The sequence below is a fragment of the Hypanus sabinus genome, chromosome 7 (genome assembly GCF_030144855.1).
Source record: "Hypanus sabinus isolate sHypSab1 chromosome 7, sHypSab1.hap1, whole genome shotgun sequence".
Classification (NCBI taxonomy): Eukaryota; Metazoa; Chordata; class Chondrichthyes; order Myliobatiformes; family Dasyatidae; genus Hypanus; species Hypanus sabinus.
In genome coordinates, this window is record NC_082712.1 from 147,394,995 (window position 1) to 147,415,402 (window position 20,408).

General features: G+C 40.2%; 1 protein-coding gene across 1 annotated transcript in view; it reads left to right on the forward strand.

Moving 5' to 3' along the window:
- LOC132397309 (serine/threonine-protein kinase BRSK2) overlaps positions 1-20,408 on the forward strand; it is a 967,719-nt gene that overhangs the window by 861,102 nt on the left and 86,209 nt on the right. Inside the window, exons 15-16 of the mRNA XM_059975930.1 lie at positions 638-845; positions 6,315-6,363. Coding sequence (XP_059831913.1) covers positions 638-845; positions 6,315-6,363 — 257 coding nt within the window. The remainder of the gene's footprint in view (positions 1-637; positions 846-6,314; positions 6,364-20,408) is intronic.

Below are 20,408 nucleotides of genomic sequence, written 5' to 3' on the forward strand. Positions count from 1 at the left end.
GTAAAATGTGCCGCTTCTCTTCCTATTAATTTGCTGGTGTAAAACTTATGATTTTGAATGCCTATACATTTGATGGTACTTTATGCTCACTTTTTGGTTATGACGTGTTGCTTACCGGCTAACGGCACGTATTTTTGTTTTCTGCACTCCCACCCTCCTGATTTATGTCTGTGTGCCATGCTATGTCTTGTATGTTTTTCTCCTTTGACTGTGCATGATGCTGTCCGCCGTGTAGCCTGTCAGGAAGTTTTTTGCTCCTCCCCAAAGTTCCGAGCTAAGCTCCTGTCCCAAAGCACATTCTCCCATGATTCCTCATTGTCATAGAAATACAACGAAGCCCAGCAATGTGCTTCAACCAAAGATAGGCTTTCAATCCAATCCAAAGACACAGACTCTGCCTGCTAAGAGTAAGCTCACAGATAAACCTTTGCAGACCACTAAATCTAATCCCCTTCCTGTTGTAACAACAGAAACATCCCCCCCTCAGAATCCTCCTGTTAGAAACGTACAGAGTCCGCAGACCGCAGTTACATCACCAACCCAAGTGTTTGTTCCTTCAGTCCAGATTACACCCCTGTCTCTTGTCAGATTGATCCCCGGTACTGATCCAAACACCAAATCTATCCCTATAATACAGGTGACCCCTCACCCTTCCCCAAGGGGAAGCCCCCTCCCCACCCCAAAGGGCACACCAGTCCATACTCCCAAGGAGAGTCCAGCAAGTACTCCGAATCCAACACCACCGTCCAGCCCCAGTATTGGAGGAATGCCTTGGAGGACGCGGCTGAATTCAATCAAAAACAGTTTCCTTGGCTCACCTCGGTTTCATCGCAGGAAATTACAAGGTGGGTTCTTTTCTAACCCTGTCTGTTGGGTTAGTACAATAAAATGTTGCATTCTCATTTCCTGCTGACTTCACCAGGAGTGGTATGACTTTTTCCTGAGTGAAATAGCTTTCTGAACTGGTGCTAAAGATGAGAATTTGAGTCCTGTCAACTTTTAGATTTGTAGATGCTGAAAGACCTGATTGGAGGGAACATGGTCCCTTCATTTTTGTAACTAGGTACTCAGAATTCTGCAAGCAATGTGAAAAGGGCATTTTGAAATGTCATACTGACAATTACTCAATAAAGTTCTTACATTAAAACACAACACCAGATATCATGAGGTTGGGGCTGACAAATTTCTGGTGGTGTTAATGTAATGGCCTTCAAGAGGAGCACAGCCTTGTTGTGGTTTGGAGGTTTGTATGTCTCAATAACCCAGAGAGCTATGTTGACTGGAGTCAGGACTTTATGCTTTGGTCTTGGTCGGGTCACCTATGCCAAACAGGTCAAAGGGTAGAGGACAGACTAAGCGTGGTCCATCAGTCCTTCAGGGTCAGGGGTTCAGCTCAGGGCCAACAACCCTAACTGGTAAAAAAAAAATGGTTACGGAAGCAGCAATGAAGAATCCTTCTACATCTGAATGTGATGGTGTTCCTGAGCCTCCACCCAGGACTTGCATGACAGACTGCAGTAAAAACTAAGTGGAAGCTACTAACATGACGAAGAAAGCCCTGAACTACACCAGAGGTGGTGGACCTTCATTGCTGCCCTGGGAATAAGTAAGTAAGCTCTAGGAATTTTGAAGACAACAGGAACCATTGCTTTAGTGCTATGTATACTTTATTTTCTAAAAATTACACGGAGGATGCTGGGAATTCAGGACTTGAGTTACAGGGATAGTTTGAATAGGTTAGGAATTTATTCCCTGGAGCACAGGAGAAAGATGGGAGATCTGATAGAGGTATACAAAGTTAGGAAGGGTATTGATGAAGACTTTTTCCTCTCAGGTTGGGTGAGACTGGAAATAGATATTTAGGTTTAGGGTGAAAGGTGAAACATTTAGGGGCAAACTTTTTCACTCAGAGGGTGGTGTGAGTGTAGAATGAGCTGCTAGCAAAAGTGGTAGATGAAGAGAGGTTTGGATAGGGACATGGATGAGAGAGGCATGGAGGGCAATGGTCCAGGTGCACATAGATGGCACTATGCAGAAAACTAGGCTGGCATGCACTGGGTGTTTCTGTTCTGTGCTGCTCTGTAATTTTATAACTCTAGTCTTGAATCTAATTGGGAAAAAATAGAACAAAGGGAAGCATTATTAAAATAATACTAAAGAACAAATATCTTCTTTCGAGAATTAACTGTGATACCTCACTGAGGTTTTGTAATGCAACTGTTGGAAATGAAGAATATTTTAAAGAAAGTCATAGTAATGTTTGCTAGGGAGGTAAGTTTATAGTGCAGTTCTAATCTTACCTCTCTTGCAAACAGTGCCATGACTCTCTTGCCAGGTTTGTGAATCAAGAAAATGCATCTGCCTTAACAACCGTCTACAGTTTAGAACCATAGAACATTACAGCACAGAAACAGACCTTCTTGGCTTTGCCAAACCATTTTTCTGCCTAGTCCCACTGACCTGCACCTGGACCATATCCCTCCATACACCTCTCATCCATGTACCTGTCCAAGTTTTTCTTAAATGTTAAAAGTGAGCCCACATTTACCACTTCATCTGGCAGCTCATTCCACACTCCCATTACTCTCTGTGTGAAGAAGCCCCCCCCCAATGTTCCCTTTAAACTTTCCCCCTTCACCCTTAACCCATGTCCTCTGATTTTTTTTCTCCCCTAGTCTCAGTGGAAAAAGCCTGCTTGCATTCACTCTATCTATACCCATCATAATTTTATACACCTCTATCAAATCTTCCCTCATTCTTCTACACTCCAGGGAATAAAGTCCTAACCTATTCAACCTTCCTCTGTAACTCAGTTTCTCAAGTCCCGGCAACATCCCTGCAAACCCTGTCGGCACTCTTTCAACCCCATTAACATCCTTCCTGTAATTTGGTGACCAAAACTGCATACAATATTTTTTTTAGTTTGGGGCCATGAGGTAAAAGAAAGATCATTGACATATAATATGAAAAGAATTTATCCCAAGATCAACCCCTGCAGAACATCATTAATCACTGGCAGCCAACCAGAATAGGCCCCCTTTATTCCAACTCTTTGCCTACAGCCAATCAGCCAATGGCCTATCCATGCTAGTGTCTTTACTGTAATACCATGGATTCTTATCTTGTTAAGCAACCTCATGAGCGGCATTTGTCAAAGGCCTTCTGAAAATCCAAGTAAATGATATCCACTGTTATTTCCTCAAAGAGTTTGTCAGGCAAGATTTAAGGAAGCCGTGCTGACTTTGTCCCACTTTATCATGCACCTCAAGGTATCCCAAAACCACATCTCTAATAATGAACTCCAATATGTTCCCAACTACTGAAGTCAGGCCTATAAATTCTTCTCTTTGGCCTTCCTCCCTTCTTGAAGAATGGAGTAACATTTGCAATTTTCCAGTCCTTCGGAACCATGCCAGAGGCGAGTGTTTCTTGAAAGATCATTAATACTGCTTCCACAATCTCTTCAGCTGCCTCTTTTAGAGCCCGGGGTTGAATTCCATCTGGTCCAGGTGACTTATGTTCCTCCAGACCTTACAGCTTCCCAAGCACCTTCTTCTTAGTAATAGCAACCACACTCACTTCTGCCCCCTGACACTCGAATTTCTGGCATCAGTGAAGGCTGATGCAAAATATTATTTTTTTATTTATACAGTACATTTGCTTAGTGGCACAGCGTGGAATAGGCCCTTCGAACCGCACTGCCCAGCAACCTATTTTAACCCTAATCTAATCAGAGGACAGTTTGCAATGACCAGTTAACCTACCCAGTGTGTCTTTGGATCGTGGGACAACACTGGAGGACCCAAAGAAAACCTATGTGTTCCACAGGGAGGATGCACATAGACTTCTTACTGAGGTCGCTGGGATTGAACTCTGACCTCTGATGCCCCAAACTGTAATAGCGTCACGCTAACTGCAGCGTTACTGTGGCGCCCATGGCATTATAAAAACTATGTATGTTTATGTAATGTTTTTATAATAATACAAGAACATGTATTCTTGTAATTTGCAACAGTTTCATATACCCAATGAAATTGTTTCTGTCAGAATGTATTATCAATGCACTTCTTTTGGATAATAATTCATTTTATTTCAAGAGGAAAGCATTAATTCTGAGAGGACTGGAATATAAAAGGAAATATGAAATGCTTGAGACTTTTACAGGATATTAGACTGACCACGCTTGGAGTGTTGTGAGCAATTTAGAGCCCCATAGCGAAGAAACAATATGCTGACATTGGAGTGTTCAGAGGAGGTTTGTAGAATTACCCCAGGAAGGAAAGGGTTAACATTTGAGAGTCATTTGCTGGTTTTGGGCCTGTACTTGATGCAGTTTAAAGAATGAGTGGGGAATAATACGGAAGCCACTTGAATATTGGCACAGCCCAGACAGAGTGGGGTGTGAGGAAGTCTGACCAGAGGGCATGCCCTCAGAATACAAGGATGTCCCTTTAGAACAGAGATATGGAGAAACTCCTTTAGCTGCAGGGTGGAGAATCAGAGGAATTCATTGCCACAGCCAGTTGTGGAGGCCAAGTCATTGGGTATATTTAAAGTGGAGATTGATAGGTCCTTGCTTAGTACAGATGTCACCAGTTAGAGGGAGAAGGCAGGAGAATCAGTTTGAGGGGGAAAATAAATCACCCATGAATGAATGGTGGAGAAGTTCAATGGGTTGAATGGCCTAATTCTGCTCCTTTGCCTATGATCTTTTGGGATTACAAAGGAGCAACATGAAGAAGTGGGCACAATCCCCCTACCACCTACATTCAGCATCTACTGTTATCCAGCAACTGGACTTCCCTGTTGCAGAACCCTTAGGAGCTGTGTACTGATGACCTTAATCACCATGCATTCCACGTTGGCCACAAGCGACGCCCAGACTTCACATGGCAGATCCAGCGGCCCTTTTCTTAGCACTGCCCCCCCGACAATGATTGGTCTAACCCCAGAAAGTTACTCAGAATTTCCAAAACTGCAACTATGCCAACATCAGCTTGAGAGATTTCCACTATTTGAAGGTTCCCCTCTAATTTCCACATTTTCCTGACTTGGCAAATACATTTTTGTTTTATTATTGTTGTGTCAAAACTCACGAGCTCAATCCCCATCGGCATTGTGGAAGTATCTTAATGCAGAGGACTGCAGTAGTTCGAGAAGGTGACTCACCACAACTTTTGCAATGGCAAGTGGAGATGGTATTGCTAGTGATACCCATTTCTCAAAGGTTGAAAAACTAAAGAAGTCTGGAATGCATTCTTGAGCTAGACTAACTACCATTATCGCAAGATTGCACCAATGTAAGAGTTAAAGGGAAATCTTATATTTTAGGCTGTTGTAAAAAACACAAGTGGGAGCTACAAACTTATTTTTTTCTCACTACTTTTCATACAATTTTCAAATTAAATTAATTAAAATAGAAGTTATGTAGGTGTGAGTGTATTCAGTATCTAAAAATGTTAAATCCAATTTCAGATAGTGCTAGCATTTAGGATGCCTTTGGATATTACATTTCTTTCATCGGGCAAGTTCATCATTATAATAATTATACCACTGACATTTGAATATTTCCAAAGTTCTTTGGAGTAAGTCATGAGATCTCTCATTTATTAAAAGTGAAATAGTTAATTTGAAGAGGCACTCTACTTATAATTAATCTATTCTCACTTTCCGACCACCTCAGATCACTGCAGAAACTTCGGCCTTTAAAGTTCCTCATAATGGTGGCATTAAGAGCTGGTGTTCTAGATCATCTCTGCTCACATCAATTCAAATAAGGCCCATCTTTCAAAGGCAACTGAAATTTGGTTTCATTAGATGGACATTCTTAAGCCTCACGTTTCACTGCATCCATCAACTAGGTCAGATTAGATTCATTTATTAATCTCATGTGCATGCAACCATACAGTGAAATGTGTCGTTTGCATAAGCAGCCAACACAATCTGAGGGTGTGCTGGGCGCAGCTTTCAAATGTTGCCACACTTTTCAGCGCCAAGTCAAAGTGGAGCCAAAGTTAATAAATAATTTAACTCCATTCTGTTAAGAAACACGGATGTTATGAATTCTAACATTTTTCTGACTATCATAAAAATGTTATTAAAGGCAATCTTTGGTTATTATGTTCTTTATATCTCTCTGTATCTGATTTTTGACATAATCAGCACCATATTGAACCAATTATTGAAACTGCTAAAATAACAAAAACTTTGCTGAATAAATGTTATAGTTTTTTGCAGCATTTCACATGCAGGTGTAATACCATTAATATGCTGGTAGTTACACATATGATCTATTTTTCTAAATTCTCTTACAGTACCGACACCAGAGGAGATGTCAAGCCTAACTCCGGAGTCCTCTCCAGAGTAAGTCATTCTCTGTCCTTAAGTTCAGACCTCTGCATGAACGATGATGGTCCACAGTTTAGATATATGTAGAAACCATTTTTAGCATGTTTTGTCCTCTTTGTGGTGATATAAATTACCACAGAATATCTAGAAATTACAGTATTATGGCCTCTCTCTTCTCCTAGTTAACATTTTGTGCTTTAACTAGCTGTAAAGTTACCTTGAGTTAGTGACCTAGGGTAGGTCAACTATTATCATATTGAAGGTAGGGCAGTCATGAGAATTGCTATTTTCTGGTATTTTATACCTTGGGAGGTTTCTAAACCTCCTAGAAACATAGCAGTTAGGCAAAGAGATTTAGGTTGGCAGACTGCCAATTTCTGTATTAGCCGGTTCATACTATTTGTTAAAATGACAACAGGACTGCCTATTCACTGAGTTTATTGCAGCTTTCTGTTCATAAGGCCAAGATTTCTTTCCTTTAATAAAGTCAGTTTCTCTTTTGAAGATGAGATAGCAACTCTGAAGTCATTGTATTATTGTCAACCATGACGCAGTTGGTTTTAGAATCTACTCCGTTCCCTTGACCTAACAAATCAAGGGTGGTGTGACGCTGTCAGATGCTTAAGCTGATGTCACGTTTTCACTTTGAGATGCAGAAGATCCCATGACACAGTTTTAGTACCCAACAGGGAAACTATATCCAGTGCTCTGGCAAATGGTTATTCCCCCAAATAGCATTACTAAAGCTGACTATCTCATCTCATGACATTGGTTTTTGTAGTTGTTTGCTGTGTGTATTTTGGCTGTATCTACATAATAAACATAACCATATTTCAAAAGAACTTCATTGGCTACATTTTTGGAAGAACTGAAGTAGTAAAAGTTGCTAAATAATTGCAACCCTTTTGTTTCTTTCTGTGACTGCACTCATGTTTCATCTTATATTTCTAGAGACCTGTTCTGCATGTGACATGATGACTGTTTCTGTGGCAATAACCAAATTGCTATGATTTCTATAATTACAGCAGGAGAAATGTGGGTTCAAAACTGATTTTAACTGCTGAAAAGCAGGTTATATAGCAAATTATTGGGTTAGATATGAATTTGTACTGCTTTAAAGTACTTATCCTTGTTTTGTTAGCCAAAGGAATGCTGATAACTGAATACTTTGTATCTGGTGTAGGAATGTAAATGGTGTTATTTTGATATTCAGATACCAAGTTAACCTCTGTTTCTATCCATGCAATAATTAATTTTGCTTTGACGGAAATGTAATTTCTATTTCCGTTACTTTACTTCTGCTTCTCACAGACGATTCTGAGAAATGTTACCTCACTCGATTACTCGTTTTTCATGTTATAGAGAATAAGTTTTATCAGGCTACCTACTATTGTGAGAGAAACAACAGAAACTGGCCATGCTCCTAAATAAATACTCAAGTTAAGCGGTGTTCTTAAGACACCCTCATTTTCAAACAAAACCCATTTTTTTTCTTTCACTTTAGTGCAAAGCTGTTGCTACACAACTCATTAATTCACTTTTCAAAGCTGCTTGCAAATGCTCCATCAGCTGCAAACTGCTGATGACACCATTTAGTGAGATAGTTTGGACAGAATCATTGCATCTTGCTTAATCCAGAAATCCATATTTCATGTACTTCACAAGTAATTACTAATTGCCATACCTGATGACGCTTTCATCTGTTTTAAATATTTATCAGTTTGCAATCAAATCTGTGCCTTTGTAACGATCAGTGGCTTGTTGAGTTATAAACCCATCAAGCTCACTAAAATTAAAACTAATAAAACCAATTTTTCCAGACCCTATGGCATCATGGAACAATAGAATGGTAGGCTGTAGACGTTGCTACTCCCAGTTTTTGTGGCATTAAAATAGTGTTGCAGATCACTTTAATACTGTTTGAGAAAGTCACATAAAGATCCAAAACTTCAATTGGATGTTTCACAGGCATTTAATCCCAGTAAAACATAGCCAGTAAGATCTCTATAAATACACAACTGCAGTATAAAGAAGTATGTAATCAAGATCACAGCCTTGTATACATGTATACTGCCAAATGAAACAACATTCCTCCAGACCAAGGTGCACAACACAGTACATGTAACTGACACAGTTCCACTAGTATTATTACCACTAGTAAATGAACAAATAATAAGGTGCATTTGCGATACAAGTTAAAAAGTAAACAGTATAATGCCACTGGCACTTCATTTGTGATGAGACCTGAGTGGTGGTAGGGAATTCAGTAGGCTTACGACCTGGGGGAAGAAGGTTTTTCCCATCCTAACAGTTCTTGTCCTAATGCCATAGTACCTCCTGCGTGATGGTAGAGGGTCAAAGAGATTATTAGACGGACGGGAGGGATCATTGACAATGCTAAGGGCTCTGCATGAGAGGTGCTCCTGATAAGTATCTCTGATGGATGGAAGAAAGGCCCCAATGATTCTCTCAGAAGTCCTCCCAATCATTTGCAAGGACCTACAGTCAGATGCCTTACAATTCCTGTAGCGGTCAATGATGTCGCTGGTCAGGACACACTCAATAGTGCTCCTGTAAAAAATTGGTTACAATGATGAGTGATGGTGGAGGGGGGGGGGGGGTTGGTGGAGTGCAGCCTCATTCCTCATTCACTTCAATCTCCTCAGGAACTGGAGATGCTGTTGTGCTTTATTGACCATCAAGGTGGTGTTGAAGGACCAGGTGAGGTCGTCCATTCTGTGCACTCCCTGAAACTTGGCGCTCCTAACTCTCTCCACAGGTGAGCCTTTTATGCACAGTGAGGAGTGGCCAGCCTGTGCCTTCCCAATGAAGACAGTTTCTTCCTTTTCTGCACCTGTAGGCTGAAAAATGCTGTGGAGATTTTTGGGGAGAAGGGGGCAAGCTAATTGATTCATGGGTGGCAAGCTATGACATGTGTTAGTTATCAGCAGCAACAGCCAAATCATCATGATGCTAGGGATTTGAAAGTGGCCATGATTTAGATTCCATCGACAAAGAAATCAAGGCTCACATCTAGGGTCAGCTTCATTTGAACTGCAGTCATATGACTAAATGTTTGCCAATGCACGTGCTGGCTTCTGAAGTCAAGTGAAGTTATGTCACGTGCACAAGTGCAGAGAGATACAGTACAATGAAAAACTTGCTTGCTACAGACAACGCACAGAATATAAGTTATACCACACAGTGAAAAAGCAGAAGAAAAACAGTGCAAATGCATGACATCAGTGCAAAGAAAAGGAGCAAGTCTGTGGTAGTGCAAGAGGTGGTCCTTTGTGTTTAGGGTTATGCAGTTAGGTCCAAGAACCTGATGGTTCCTGTTCCTGAATCTGATGGTATGAGACCTCAATTTTCAATACCTCTTGCCTGATAGAAGCATTGACTGGGTGGTGGGAATCCTTGATGATCGACATCACCTTCCTGAGGCAGCACCTCCCACAGATGCTATCTGTAGTGGCGAGGGCTGAACATATGCTAAACCATGCTGTGATCACAATTCTCTGTCACTGCCTTTGTTCCTGTGCATTGGAATTCCTATACCAAGACATGATGCAACCAATCAGGATACTTCCAAAGGTGCATCTGGTGGAGAGAGTATTTGATGGTCTGCCAAATCTCCTTAACCTTCTAAGAAAGTGGAGACATTGGTGCATCTTCTTCATGATTGCATCTGTGTGTTGGGCCAAGATATTAACATCCAGGAACTTGAAGCTGCTTCATCTCTCACCTAACATCCACTAGTGAAAATTGGTATGTGGTCACCTAACTTCCCCTTTCTGAAGTCAATGTATTAGCTTCTTGGTTTCTTTAATTGTAATGGCAAGGTTGTTGTTATGGCACCACTCAAACTGATATTTTATCTCACTCCTGTACACTGACTCACCGCTGCCCATGATTCAGCCAACAACAGCGGAGTTGTCAGCAAGTTCATAGTTGGTGTCGGAGCTGTGTGTAGTCACACAGTCAAGAGTATAAAGTGAGTAGCACAAGAGGGCATGCAGCCTCGAGGTGCACTTGTGATGATGGTCCATAAGGAGGAGATGTTGCTGATCATCAGTGACTGAGGTCTGCAGGTGAGGAAGTCAAAAAGCCAATTGCAAGATGAGGTACAGATGCCCAGGTCTTGGAGTTGGTGATAAGTTAGGAGGGAGTGATTGTACTTAACAATGAACTGTAGTAGATGAACGTATCCATCAATGGTATCCAGATGATGCAAAACTCTCTAGATGTCTTCAACTCTCTGCACAGTATGGCATCTGGGCTAGACGCCTTTCACGGGTTCACCCTCTTGAAGGATGCCCTGATGTTGGCTTTGAATTCTGAGATCACAGGGTCATCTAGAGTCATGAAAGCTCACGTAGGTGTGTCGTGTTCTCCTGTTCAAAGCATGCATAAAAGGCATTGGCTCATCCAGAAGAGATGCACTGTTGCCTCTTATGCTACCAGTTTTTGTTTTGTAAGAAGTGATATTATGCAAGCTCTGCCACAGTTTTCAAGTGTCTGGCAGTGTCTCCAATTTCGTCCAGCATGGTCTCTTTTTGCTCACATTTTCCAACTGAATTTGGCAATCTGGGCCTCTGGCAAGCTCCATACCACCATGTCAATCTTTGCATACAGGGTAGCTATGTGACCCCCATATACTGATGATAGGACTGGTCTTTCCAGGCGCCCACTTTTGGATTAAAAAAAAGAGTATCATAACATTTCAAATGAGGGCAAGCTGTGAAATATCTGCAAAAAAAAAATCCATGTAAAACACACAGAGAAAAAATACATTTATCAAATATTTAAGAAGTCTTGAAGCAAGTTTTACATAAATACACCCCTTTCCATTCCACCCTGAGACTCAATCTGAGCATTACATTCATTCACCAAGACAAACCCCTTTCTTCCAGCAGTTTTCTTGACCTCAGGCAAATTTCAAGAGTATTATCAAAGAAAATTCTCTCTAAGTCCCCCTAAAGTCTATCACTATTCTTTTGCAGTGCATGTTCAAATTTGTGTCCTTTGCAAACTCCATTTCATCTGTTGTATTTTGTGTGATGGGTCAATCATACTTCATTAATTAAGTGCTCAACAGTATAGCAATGGGCTTGACTTGCTGGTGGTATTTGGTTTGATAACCAAAGAGAGATTCCACCAATCAGACTATCTTCCAAGCTGAAATAACACTAAGTACCAATCGTTAAGTCAACAACTCTTGCAAGACAATCCAGTCTGTGAGTTAATCAGTACACATTCTGAAGGTCTATTTAAGATCCCACGGTTCACAGATATCAGAACAAAAACAGTTTGATATTCTGTTTTAATGAAATAATTTTAGGTGAAATACGGTTATCTTGATCTAGTTATTCTAAGAGGAAGTAAGAACCAATTTTTTTCGAATCAGTGAGGTTGAAAATTTCACATTTTCTGTGATACATTATTGTTGACTTAATTTGGAGCATAAAACTGCTTAAAGTCCTACTGAAAAATGAGAAAGCATATTTCCCAGGTGCCACTTAGGCACCCAGAAGAGGTCCAGCATTACTCCTGTTTGAGTTGACTTGATTTTCAGCATCATAGTTTCTCTGTTTCTCAGAGATATCTGTTGAAATTTCTAGCCTAAGGAATGTATATGTCCGATGATGTTCATGATATTTCTTTGAAAAGAGATCCAATTAGTCCCTTGCTCAGTTGTTTACTCAGAGCCTGCACATTTTATGTTTATTCAGTTGTCTGTTTGCAGGTTACTGCAGAATCAGTTTCCCTTTCAGGATTGTATTTTCTGATTACAACAATTTGCTGCATAGATTTTCCTGATTTACTGATTTGTTCTTTTTCCAATTATCTTAAACCTATGTCTTGGGGTTATTGAATCTTCAGTGAAAAGAAACCGATTCTCCATATTCTCTGTCAAAATCAAACCTCTGTTATTTGAGGTGAATGGCAGTCTCCCTGATCATTGGATTTTATCACTTGTGCTATGTTAGTAAATCTATCCAGGCACTGAAGTCTTCATAATCCGGTGTCCAGAACTGAACACAGTACTCCAGCCAAGGCCTAGCCATTGTTTTATAAAGTGTTACCACTTCATTCTTTGCTTTTAAAGTCAAAGGTCATCTTCTCAAGTTGTCCTGCCACCTCCACCTTTCTAATCCTACACCTCTTTCAAAACTGTAGCATTTGGAATTGCGTCACCCCTCCTCGCTCATCCTCCCAAAATTATTCATTCTATGGTTCTGTGTTAAATTTGGTTTGCCACATGTCTGCCCATTTCACCACCGGTAACTTGCATTTGCAGAGGGCCTTTAATAAATCTTTCTGGGAGCTTTCAAGCAAAGTTCTGTCTGAGGTCCGTCATCATTTCTTGCAATGCCATTCCCTTTTTTGTGTCACCTCAAACTTCTTGTCCTAGACACCTTCACTAAGGGAAAAGTGTTCCCATCTAACCTATTAATTCCTTTCAAAGCCTTGAACGTCTCCTTGCAAGTTAGCACCAATACAAGTTGCCAGGCAGAAACATAGAAAATAGGTGCAGGAGTAGGCCATTCAGCCCTTTGAGCCTGCACCGCCATTCAGTATGATCATGGCTGATCATCCAACTCAGAACCCTGTACCTGCTTTCGCTCCATACCCCTGATCCCTTTAGCCACAAGGGCCATATCTAACTTCCTTTTAAATATAGCCAATGAACCAGCCTCAACTGTTTCCTGTGGCAGAGAATTCCACAGATTCACCATTCTCTGTGTGAAGAAGTTTTTCCTCATCTCGGTCCTAAAAGGCTTCTCCTTTATCCTTAAACTGTGACCCCTCGTTCTGGACTTCCCCAACATTGGAAACAATCTTCCTGCATCTAGCCTGTCCAATCCCTTTAGAATTTTATATGTTTCAATAAGATCCCCCCCTCAATCTTCTAAATTCCAGTGAGTATAAGCCTAGTCGATCCAGTCTTTCTTCATATGAAAGTCCGGCCATCCCAGGAATCAATCTGCTGAACCTTCTCTGTACTCCCTCTATGGCAAGAATGTCTTTCCTCAGATTAGGAGACCAAAACTGCACACAATACTTTAGGTGCGGTCTCACCAAGGCCTTGTACAACTGCAGTAGAACCTCCCTGCTCTTGTACTCAAATCCTTTTGCTATGAATGCCAACATACCATTTGCCTTTTTCACCGCCTGCTGTACCTGCATGCCCACCTTCAATGACTGGTGTACAATGACACCCAGGTCTCATTGCACCTCCCCTTTTCCTAATCGGCCACCATTCAGATAATAATCTGTTTTCCTGTTCTTGCCACCAAAGTGGATAACCTCACATTTATCCACATTAAATTGCATCTGCCATGAATTTTCCCACTCACCTAACCTATCCAAGTCCCCCTGCATCCTCTTAGCATCCTCCTCACAGCTAACACTGCCACCCAGCTTCGTGTCATCCGCAAACTTGGAGATGCTGCAGTTAATTCCCTCATCTAAATCATTAATATATATTGTAAACAACTGCGGTCCCAGCACTGAACCTTGCAGTACCCCACTAGTCACTGCCTGCCATTCTGAAAAGGTCCCGTTTACTCCCACTCTTTGCTTACTGTCTGCCAACCAATTCTCTATCCACATCAATACCATACCCCCAAAACCGTGTGCTTTAAGTATGCACACTAATACCTTGTGTGGGACCTTGTCAAAAGCCTTTTGAAAATCTAAATATACCACATCCACTGGCTCTCCCCTATCCACTCTACTAGTTACATCTGCAAAAAATTCTATAAGATTGGTCAGGCATGATTTTCCTTTCACAAATCCATGCTGACTTTGTCCAATGATTTCACCTCTTTCCAAATGTGCTGTTATCACATCTTTGATAACCAACTCTAGCATTTTCCCCGCCACCGATGTCAGACTAACTGGTCTATAATTCCCCGGTTTCTCTCTCCCTCCTTTTTTAAAAAGTGGGGTTACATTAGCCACCCTCCAATCCTCAGGAACGAAACCAGAATCTAAGGAGTTTTGAAAAGTTATCACTAATGCATCCACTATTTCTTGGGCTACTTCCTTAAGCACTCTAGAATGCAGACCATCTGGCCCTGGGGATTTATCTGCCTTTAATCCCTTCAATTTACCTAACACCACTTCCTACTAACATGTATTTCCCTCAGTTCCTCCATCTCACTAGACCCTCGGTCCCTTACTATTTCTGGAAGATTATTTATGTCCTCCTTACTGAAGACAGAACCAAAGTAGTTATTCAATTGGTCTGCCATGTCTTTGTTCCCTATGATCAATTCACCTGTTTCTGACTGTAAAGGACCTACATTTGTCTTGACCAATCTTTTTCTTTTCACATATCTATAAAAGCTTTTACAGTCAGTTTTTATGTTCCCTGCCAGCTTTCTCTCATAATCTTTTTTCCCTTTCCTAATTAAGCCCTTTGTCCTCCTCTGCTGGTCTCTGAATTTCTCCCAGTCCTCAGGTGTGCCACTTTTTTTTTGCTAATTTATGTTTCTTCTTTGGACTTGATACTATCCCTAATTTCCCTTGTCAGCCACAGGTGCACTACCTTCCCTGGTTTATTCTTTTGCCAAACTGGGATTATCAATTGTTGTAGTTCATCCATGCGATCTTTAAATGCTTGCCATTGCATATCCACTGTCAACCCTTTAAGTATCATTTGCCAGTCTATCTTAGCTAATTCACGTCTCATACCTTCAAAGTTACCCTTCTTTAAGTTCAGAACCTTTGTTTTTGAATTAACTATGTCACTCTCCATCTTAATGAAGAATTCCACCATATTATGGTCACTCTTACCCAAGGGGCCTCGCATGACAAGATTGCTAACTAACCCTTCCTCATCGTTCAATACCCAATCTAGAATGGCCTGCTCTCCAGTTGGTTCCTCAACACGTTGGTTCAGAAAACCATCCCGCATACATTCCAAGAAATCCTCCTCCTCAGCAACCTTACCAATTTTGTTCACCCAATCTATATGTAGATTGAAGTCACCCATTATAACTACTGTTCCTTAATTGCATGCATTTCTAATTTCCTGTTTAATGCCATCCCCAACCTCACTACTACTGTTAGGTGGCCTGTATACAACTCCCACCAGCATTTTCTGCCCCTTAGTGTTATGCAACTCTACCCATATCGATTCCACATCTCCAGGCTAATGTCCTTCCTTTCTATTGTGTTAATCTCCTCTCTACCCAGCAATGCTACCCCACCTCCTTTTCTATCCTGTCTATCCCTCCTGAATATTGAATATCCCTGGATGTTGAGCTCCCATCCTTGGTCACCCTGGAGCCATGTCTCTGTGATCCCAACTATATCATATTTATTAATAAGTATCTGCACATTCAATTCATCCACCTTGTTACGAATGCTCCTCGCATTGACACACAAAGCCTTCAGGCTTGTTTTTACAACACTCTTAGCCCTTATACAAGTTACAGGAAATGCAATCAGGTTTATGTAACCTCTCCTAATTTAACCTTTGGAGCATTGGTAACATTTAAAGAGCTGTGCTATGCCTGTTCCAACACCAGCATTCTCCCTTTGTAAGTGTCATGCCTCAGTCTGGAGCTATGGGATGATACAGCTGAAGCAAATGGTCCTGTCTTCTGCATTCGAGCCACCTGGTTATGAAGGCTCATTCTCCATTCTCCTCATTCTCCATGATTAGTAACTGACATTTTGGTAACTGACTTAGCCCTTTAACCGATCCGCCTGTGCAGACCTCTACATAACCAGACTGTCGCCAAAATCTGAGTGAACAGTGTATGTATCTATAATAACTGACATCTCACTGTTAATAACAAATGTCATCATGTCTTCAATGATATATGCCAATAAAAAATGGAAAAACTACAAAAAAATGTTCTCACCATTAATTGGAGTTCCCCAGCAGACAAAGTTCAAGTCAATTTTGCAATTTTATTGCTATTGGAATAGAATATTACCATTAACTAATTGAATCCAGGGTGTTATTTAATTAATTCCCAAGATAATGTAACCTTTAACACATTTTTCATACAAATGAGCAATTAATTAAGTTTTGGAGATAAAAAATGCAACTTTAGTTCTTTCAAGCTTGTTGTCGCATTTCTACGCTGAAAGTAACCGTTAATGTAGAGTTTTCAAGTTTCAACTTCTCACATCTTAATTCACATGACAATTGAAAGAAGAAAAGGTGGCTGTAATATCTGAATATTTAATAAAAAGTGGTACAGCTGCAACAGCCCAGTCCATCAGGTCACTTCTGAGGAGTAAGAATTAAATATATCCCTTCTCCGCAAAATTCATCAGAATCTGAAACAGATTTAAAATTGCTAGTATATGGTGTGAAATTTGTTAACTTTACAGCAGCAGTACAATGAATTGGATGATAAATAAATGTAGAGAAAAAATAATTACATTAAGTATATCTATTAAATAGTTAAATTAAAATAAAACGTGGAAAAAAAACGGAAACCGTGTTTATGGGTTCAATGTCCATTTAGAGATCAGATGGCAGAGGGGAAGAAGCTGCTCCTGAATCGCTGAGTGTGTTCAATCAGGCTTCTGTACCTTCTTCCTGATGGTGACAGTGTGAAGAGGTTATGTCGTGGGTGGTGGAGTTTGCTAATAATGAATGGATACCACCTTCATAAGGCACCGCTCCTTGAAGATGTCTTAGATACTACGGAGGCGACTAATGTTACAACTTTCTGCAGCTTACTTCGAGCTTGTGCGGTAGCCCCCAATCCCTTCCTCCCTCCCCTGCCCACACCTGGCAATGATGCAGCCAGACAGAATGCTCTCCACAGTACATTTGTAGAAGTTTTCAAGTTGACTAACCAAATCATCTCAAACTCCTAATGAAATATAGCTGCTGTCTTACTTTCTTTATAGCTGCATCAATATGTTGCGACCACTTTAGGTCCCCAGAGATATTGACACACAGGAACTTGAAACTGCTCATTCTCTCCACTTCTGATCCCTCAATGAAGATTGGTTTGTATTCCCTCTTCATACTTTTTTGAAGTCCACTATCAGCTCTTTGGTGGTTGCTGATGTTGAGTGCAAGTTTGTTGCACTCAGAAATGAAACAATTTTGTAAATAGATTTTTGATTTGAATGTCATCTTATGTGGAGTGCAGCATGGAAAATGAAGAGAAATGTATCTACATTTCTTTACTTGCTTATTTCTGGTGCATCGTTGGCAGCCTAGGTGTTAGTTCTTCGCACTTAAAGCTGTCCACAGCCATCGGACTGCAGGGAAAATGGAAGAGAGGAACCTGGTTTTGGTGTTCACTTATATTCAGATTCATTAAGTACGTCTTTTGAGCAGACTTCACCACCTTCAATTGTCTACAGTGTACTCTCTTCACCTTAAAAGTCTGGAAAAGTATTAACATGAATCTCAGTGCATGATAGCATAGGCATACATCAGCAGCATCTATAAAGGGCAATAAAGAGCAGGGAATTCTGTCCGAGACCTTTCATCAGGGCCTGAAGAAGGGTCTTGGCTCAAAATGTTGACTGTATATTCATTTTTTTATAGATGCTGCCTGACCTGCTGAAGTCTGACAGCATTTTGTGTGTGTTGCTCTGGATTTCTAACTCCTGAAGAATCTCTTGTGTTAATGCATCTACCAGGGGTTGGCATCTATCCCGAGTCACCATATGTTCTATATTCTTCAGAAAGTGAGGTGGTTATAAACTCCATTGGAACAAGACTTAGGCAGTTAGCTAATAAATGAATGCAGTATGTAACACCCTTGTCCTTGTTAAGCTAATACTCATGACAAGTGGCGAACACTATTTGTTTCTGTCTGTACAAAGACCTTAAACAATGGATCACTAATTGTACACATTCAGAAATTGTATTGCAGAGAAGGCCAAATTTTTAGAGCACTCCATTATCTTTTGGATAATGCAGACTTAAACACAGAACTCTGCTGACTGTAGACAGTTCACTGAACCCCCAAATGTTGGAAAATGTTCAAATGTCAAAAAACTCTTAATGGTACATTTCCATACAAATGTGAAATGTAAAGCTAATCTTTGTCAATGGAATTTAATGCTTCCCCTGCCATGTGACATCTTTAGCAGTTTAATCAGGTTATCATAGAATGGTACACTATAAAAGGAGGCAATTCAGCTTGACAGTTCTGTACCAATTAATTCCAGCCGTTATCATAGCTAGTTCTACTCCACAGCCTTTTCCCCATAATTTTGTAATATTCTTTATTTTTAAAGCTTCTTTTGAACCAGTTTCCACCAATCTATTCAGCAACTCATTCAAATTCTAACTACCGTCTATGTAAAAAAGTTCATCATCGTGACAGTTCTGTCTCTTTTGTCAGTTGACTTCAATCTGAGCACAAAAGCAAAGCATTGTAAATGCTGGAAACATTTAACCTGTCAGATGTCAATGCTGTCGCACCTGAGTATTTCCAATATTTTCTGTTTTTATTTTAAATCTGAATCTGGTTGTTACGGACCTAGCTGTGGAAACTATTTTTCTTCATGTATCTAAACTCCTAATGGTTTTATGTTCTGCTGTCAAACTTCTCTTTACTTTTGCTTTCCAGGGAGATCAATCCCAGTTTCTCTGGTCTATCCAGGTAACTATGATCTCTCAACCCAAGAATTATTCCAATAAACCTCTACCCTATGCCCTGCAGAACCTATGTGTCCTTGCTTAGCCCAAAATTAGATACAGTATTTGAACTAGTGATTTGAATAGCTTTATCATATCTGCTGGCTCTTCTACATGATAGTGCTTTTGCCTGTGGCTTTTTTTTGTCAAATCTTTTAGTTTGTTAGACTCTCAAGCTGCCATTAAATATTTCTGCACAAATGCTGTCAAATTTCTTTGTTCTTCAATCTGTCTGAAGTAGGCTATTTAGTTTGTATTCTATCTCACCGTTCCTTCCAAAATATATCGCCTAATGCATTTTACTGTTATTTTTTATCTAATACTAACTTGTCCACATTATCTTGCTCTTTAATTATCTTTATTGTTCACTTCACTTCCTTGTTTTTGCGTCATTGTAAGTTTTGAAATGTTGGCCTGTATCCCAATTTCAAGTGTCAGTCACGTGTATATTAAAATCCACTGCAGTCCTACGGCCATCTGGGGAATGAATCAAAATGACTAAATCCTGTCCAGTGTAGAGCTGTTCACTGCAACTGTCTGTTTATTATCTCCTTTTGCTTCTTTAATCACTGTGTATTTAACATGAGTTGCTGTCACTGTTATGTCATCCAGAAATACACCATTAACAATTTATTTAACCTCTTTAATGTACTAAAACATGCCAAGGTGCTCAACAAAGCCATTAAATTAGTCAAAAGCGTTTTGCTCCCAGTAAACCAGTTGCCTTTCCATTTGTGTTAATTTTCTCCTCGCTGTTGTTTCTAAAAGCTTTCTGCCTGGGAAGCCTAAAGGGATTGGTCAACAATTGCCTGCTTTATTTTTCCACATTGCTTTTGAATAGAGTGTTTTGTCTGCAGTCCTTCACTCCTCTTCTGCTGCTTCCACATCTGAGGATGGTGAGAAGATTCCACTTGTTACTTAAGATATATCCATACAAAGCCATTTGATTTATTTAGTTTTTTTACACTCTATTTATCTTTATCTTATCCAGTATATCAAGAACAAAGCCCTTTTCTTTAGGAAATCACCTGTGCAAAGTACTCATTTAGTACATTAGTCGATAGATTTCCGTCGATAGCTCTCAATTTTGATTTCTGTTCTTTTAACAACCCATTTAATGCTAATCTGCCTGTTGAAAGCTGCACAGTTCATTTGCACATTGACTGTTCATCTTATTCTATTCTTTCCCATTTTTAACACTATCTTTCTGTAAAATATGTATTCAGCCTGATGTTAGACTCTGCAAATCTGTCAACGTTTTAGGTTATCTCTGTAAATGTTTCTATTTTGTGACTCCTTTTAGATATAGTTCCTTCTGTCCAACAGTATTTAGAGTGGATTTCCTTGTTTATTTGTATATTTAAAGTTAATAGTTATATATTTGTGGCTGCTTATGTGTGATTCCCTGGCTTTGTTAGCA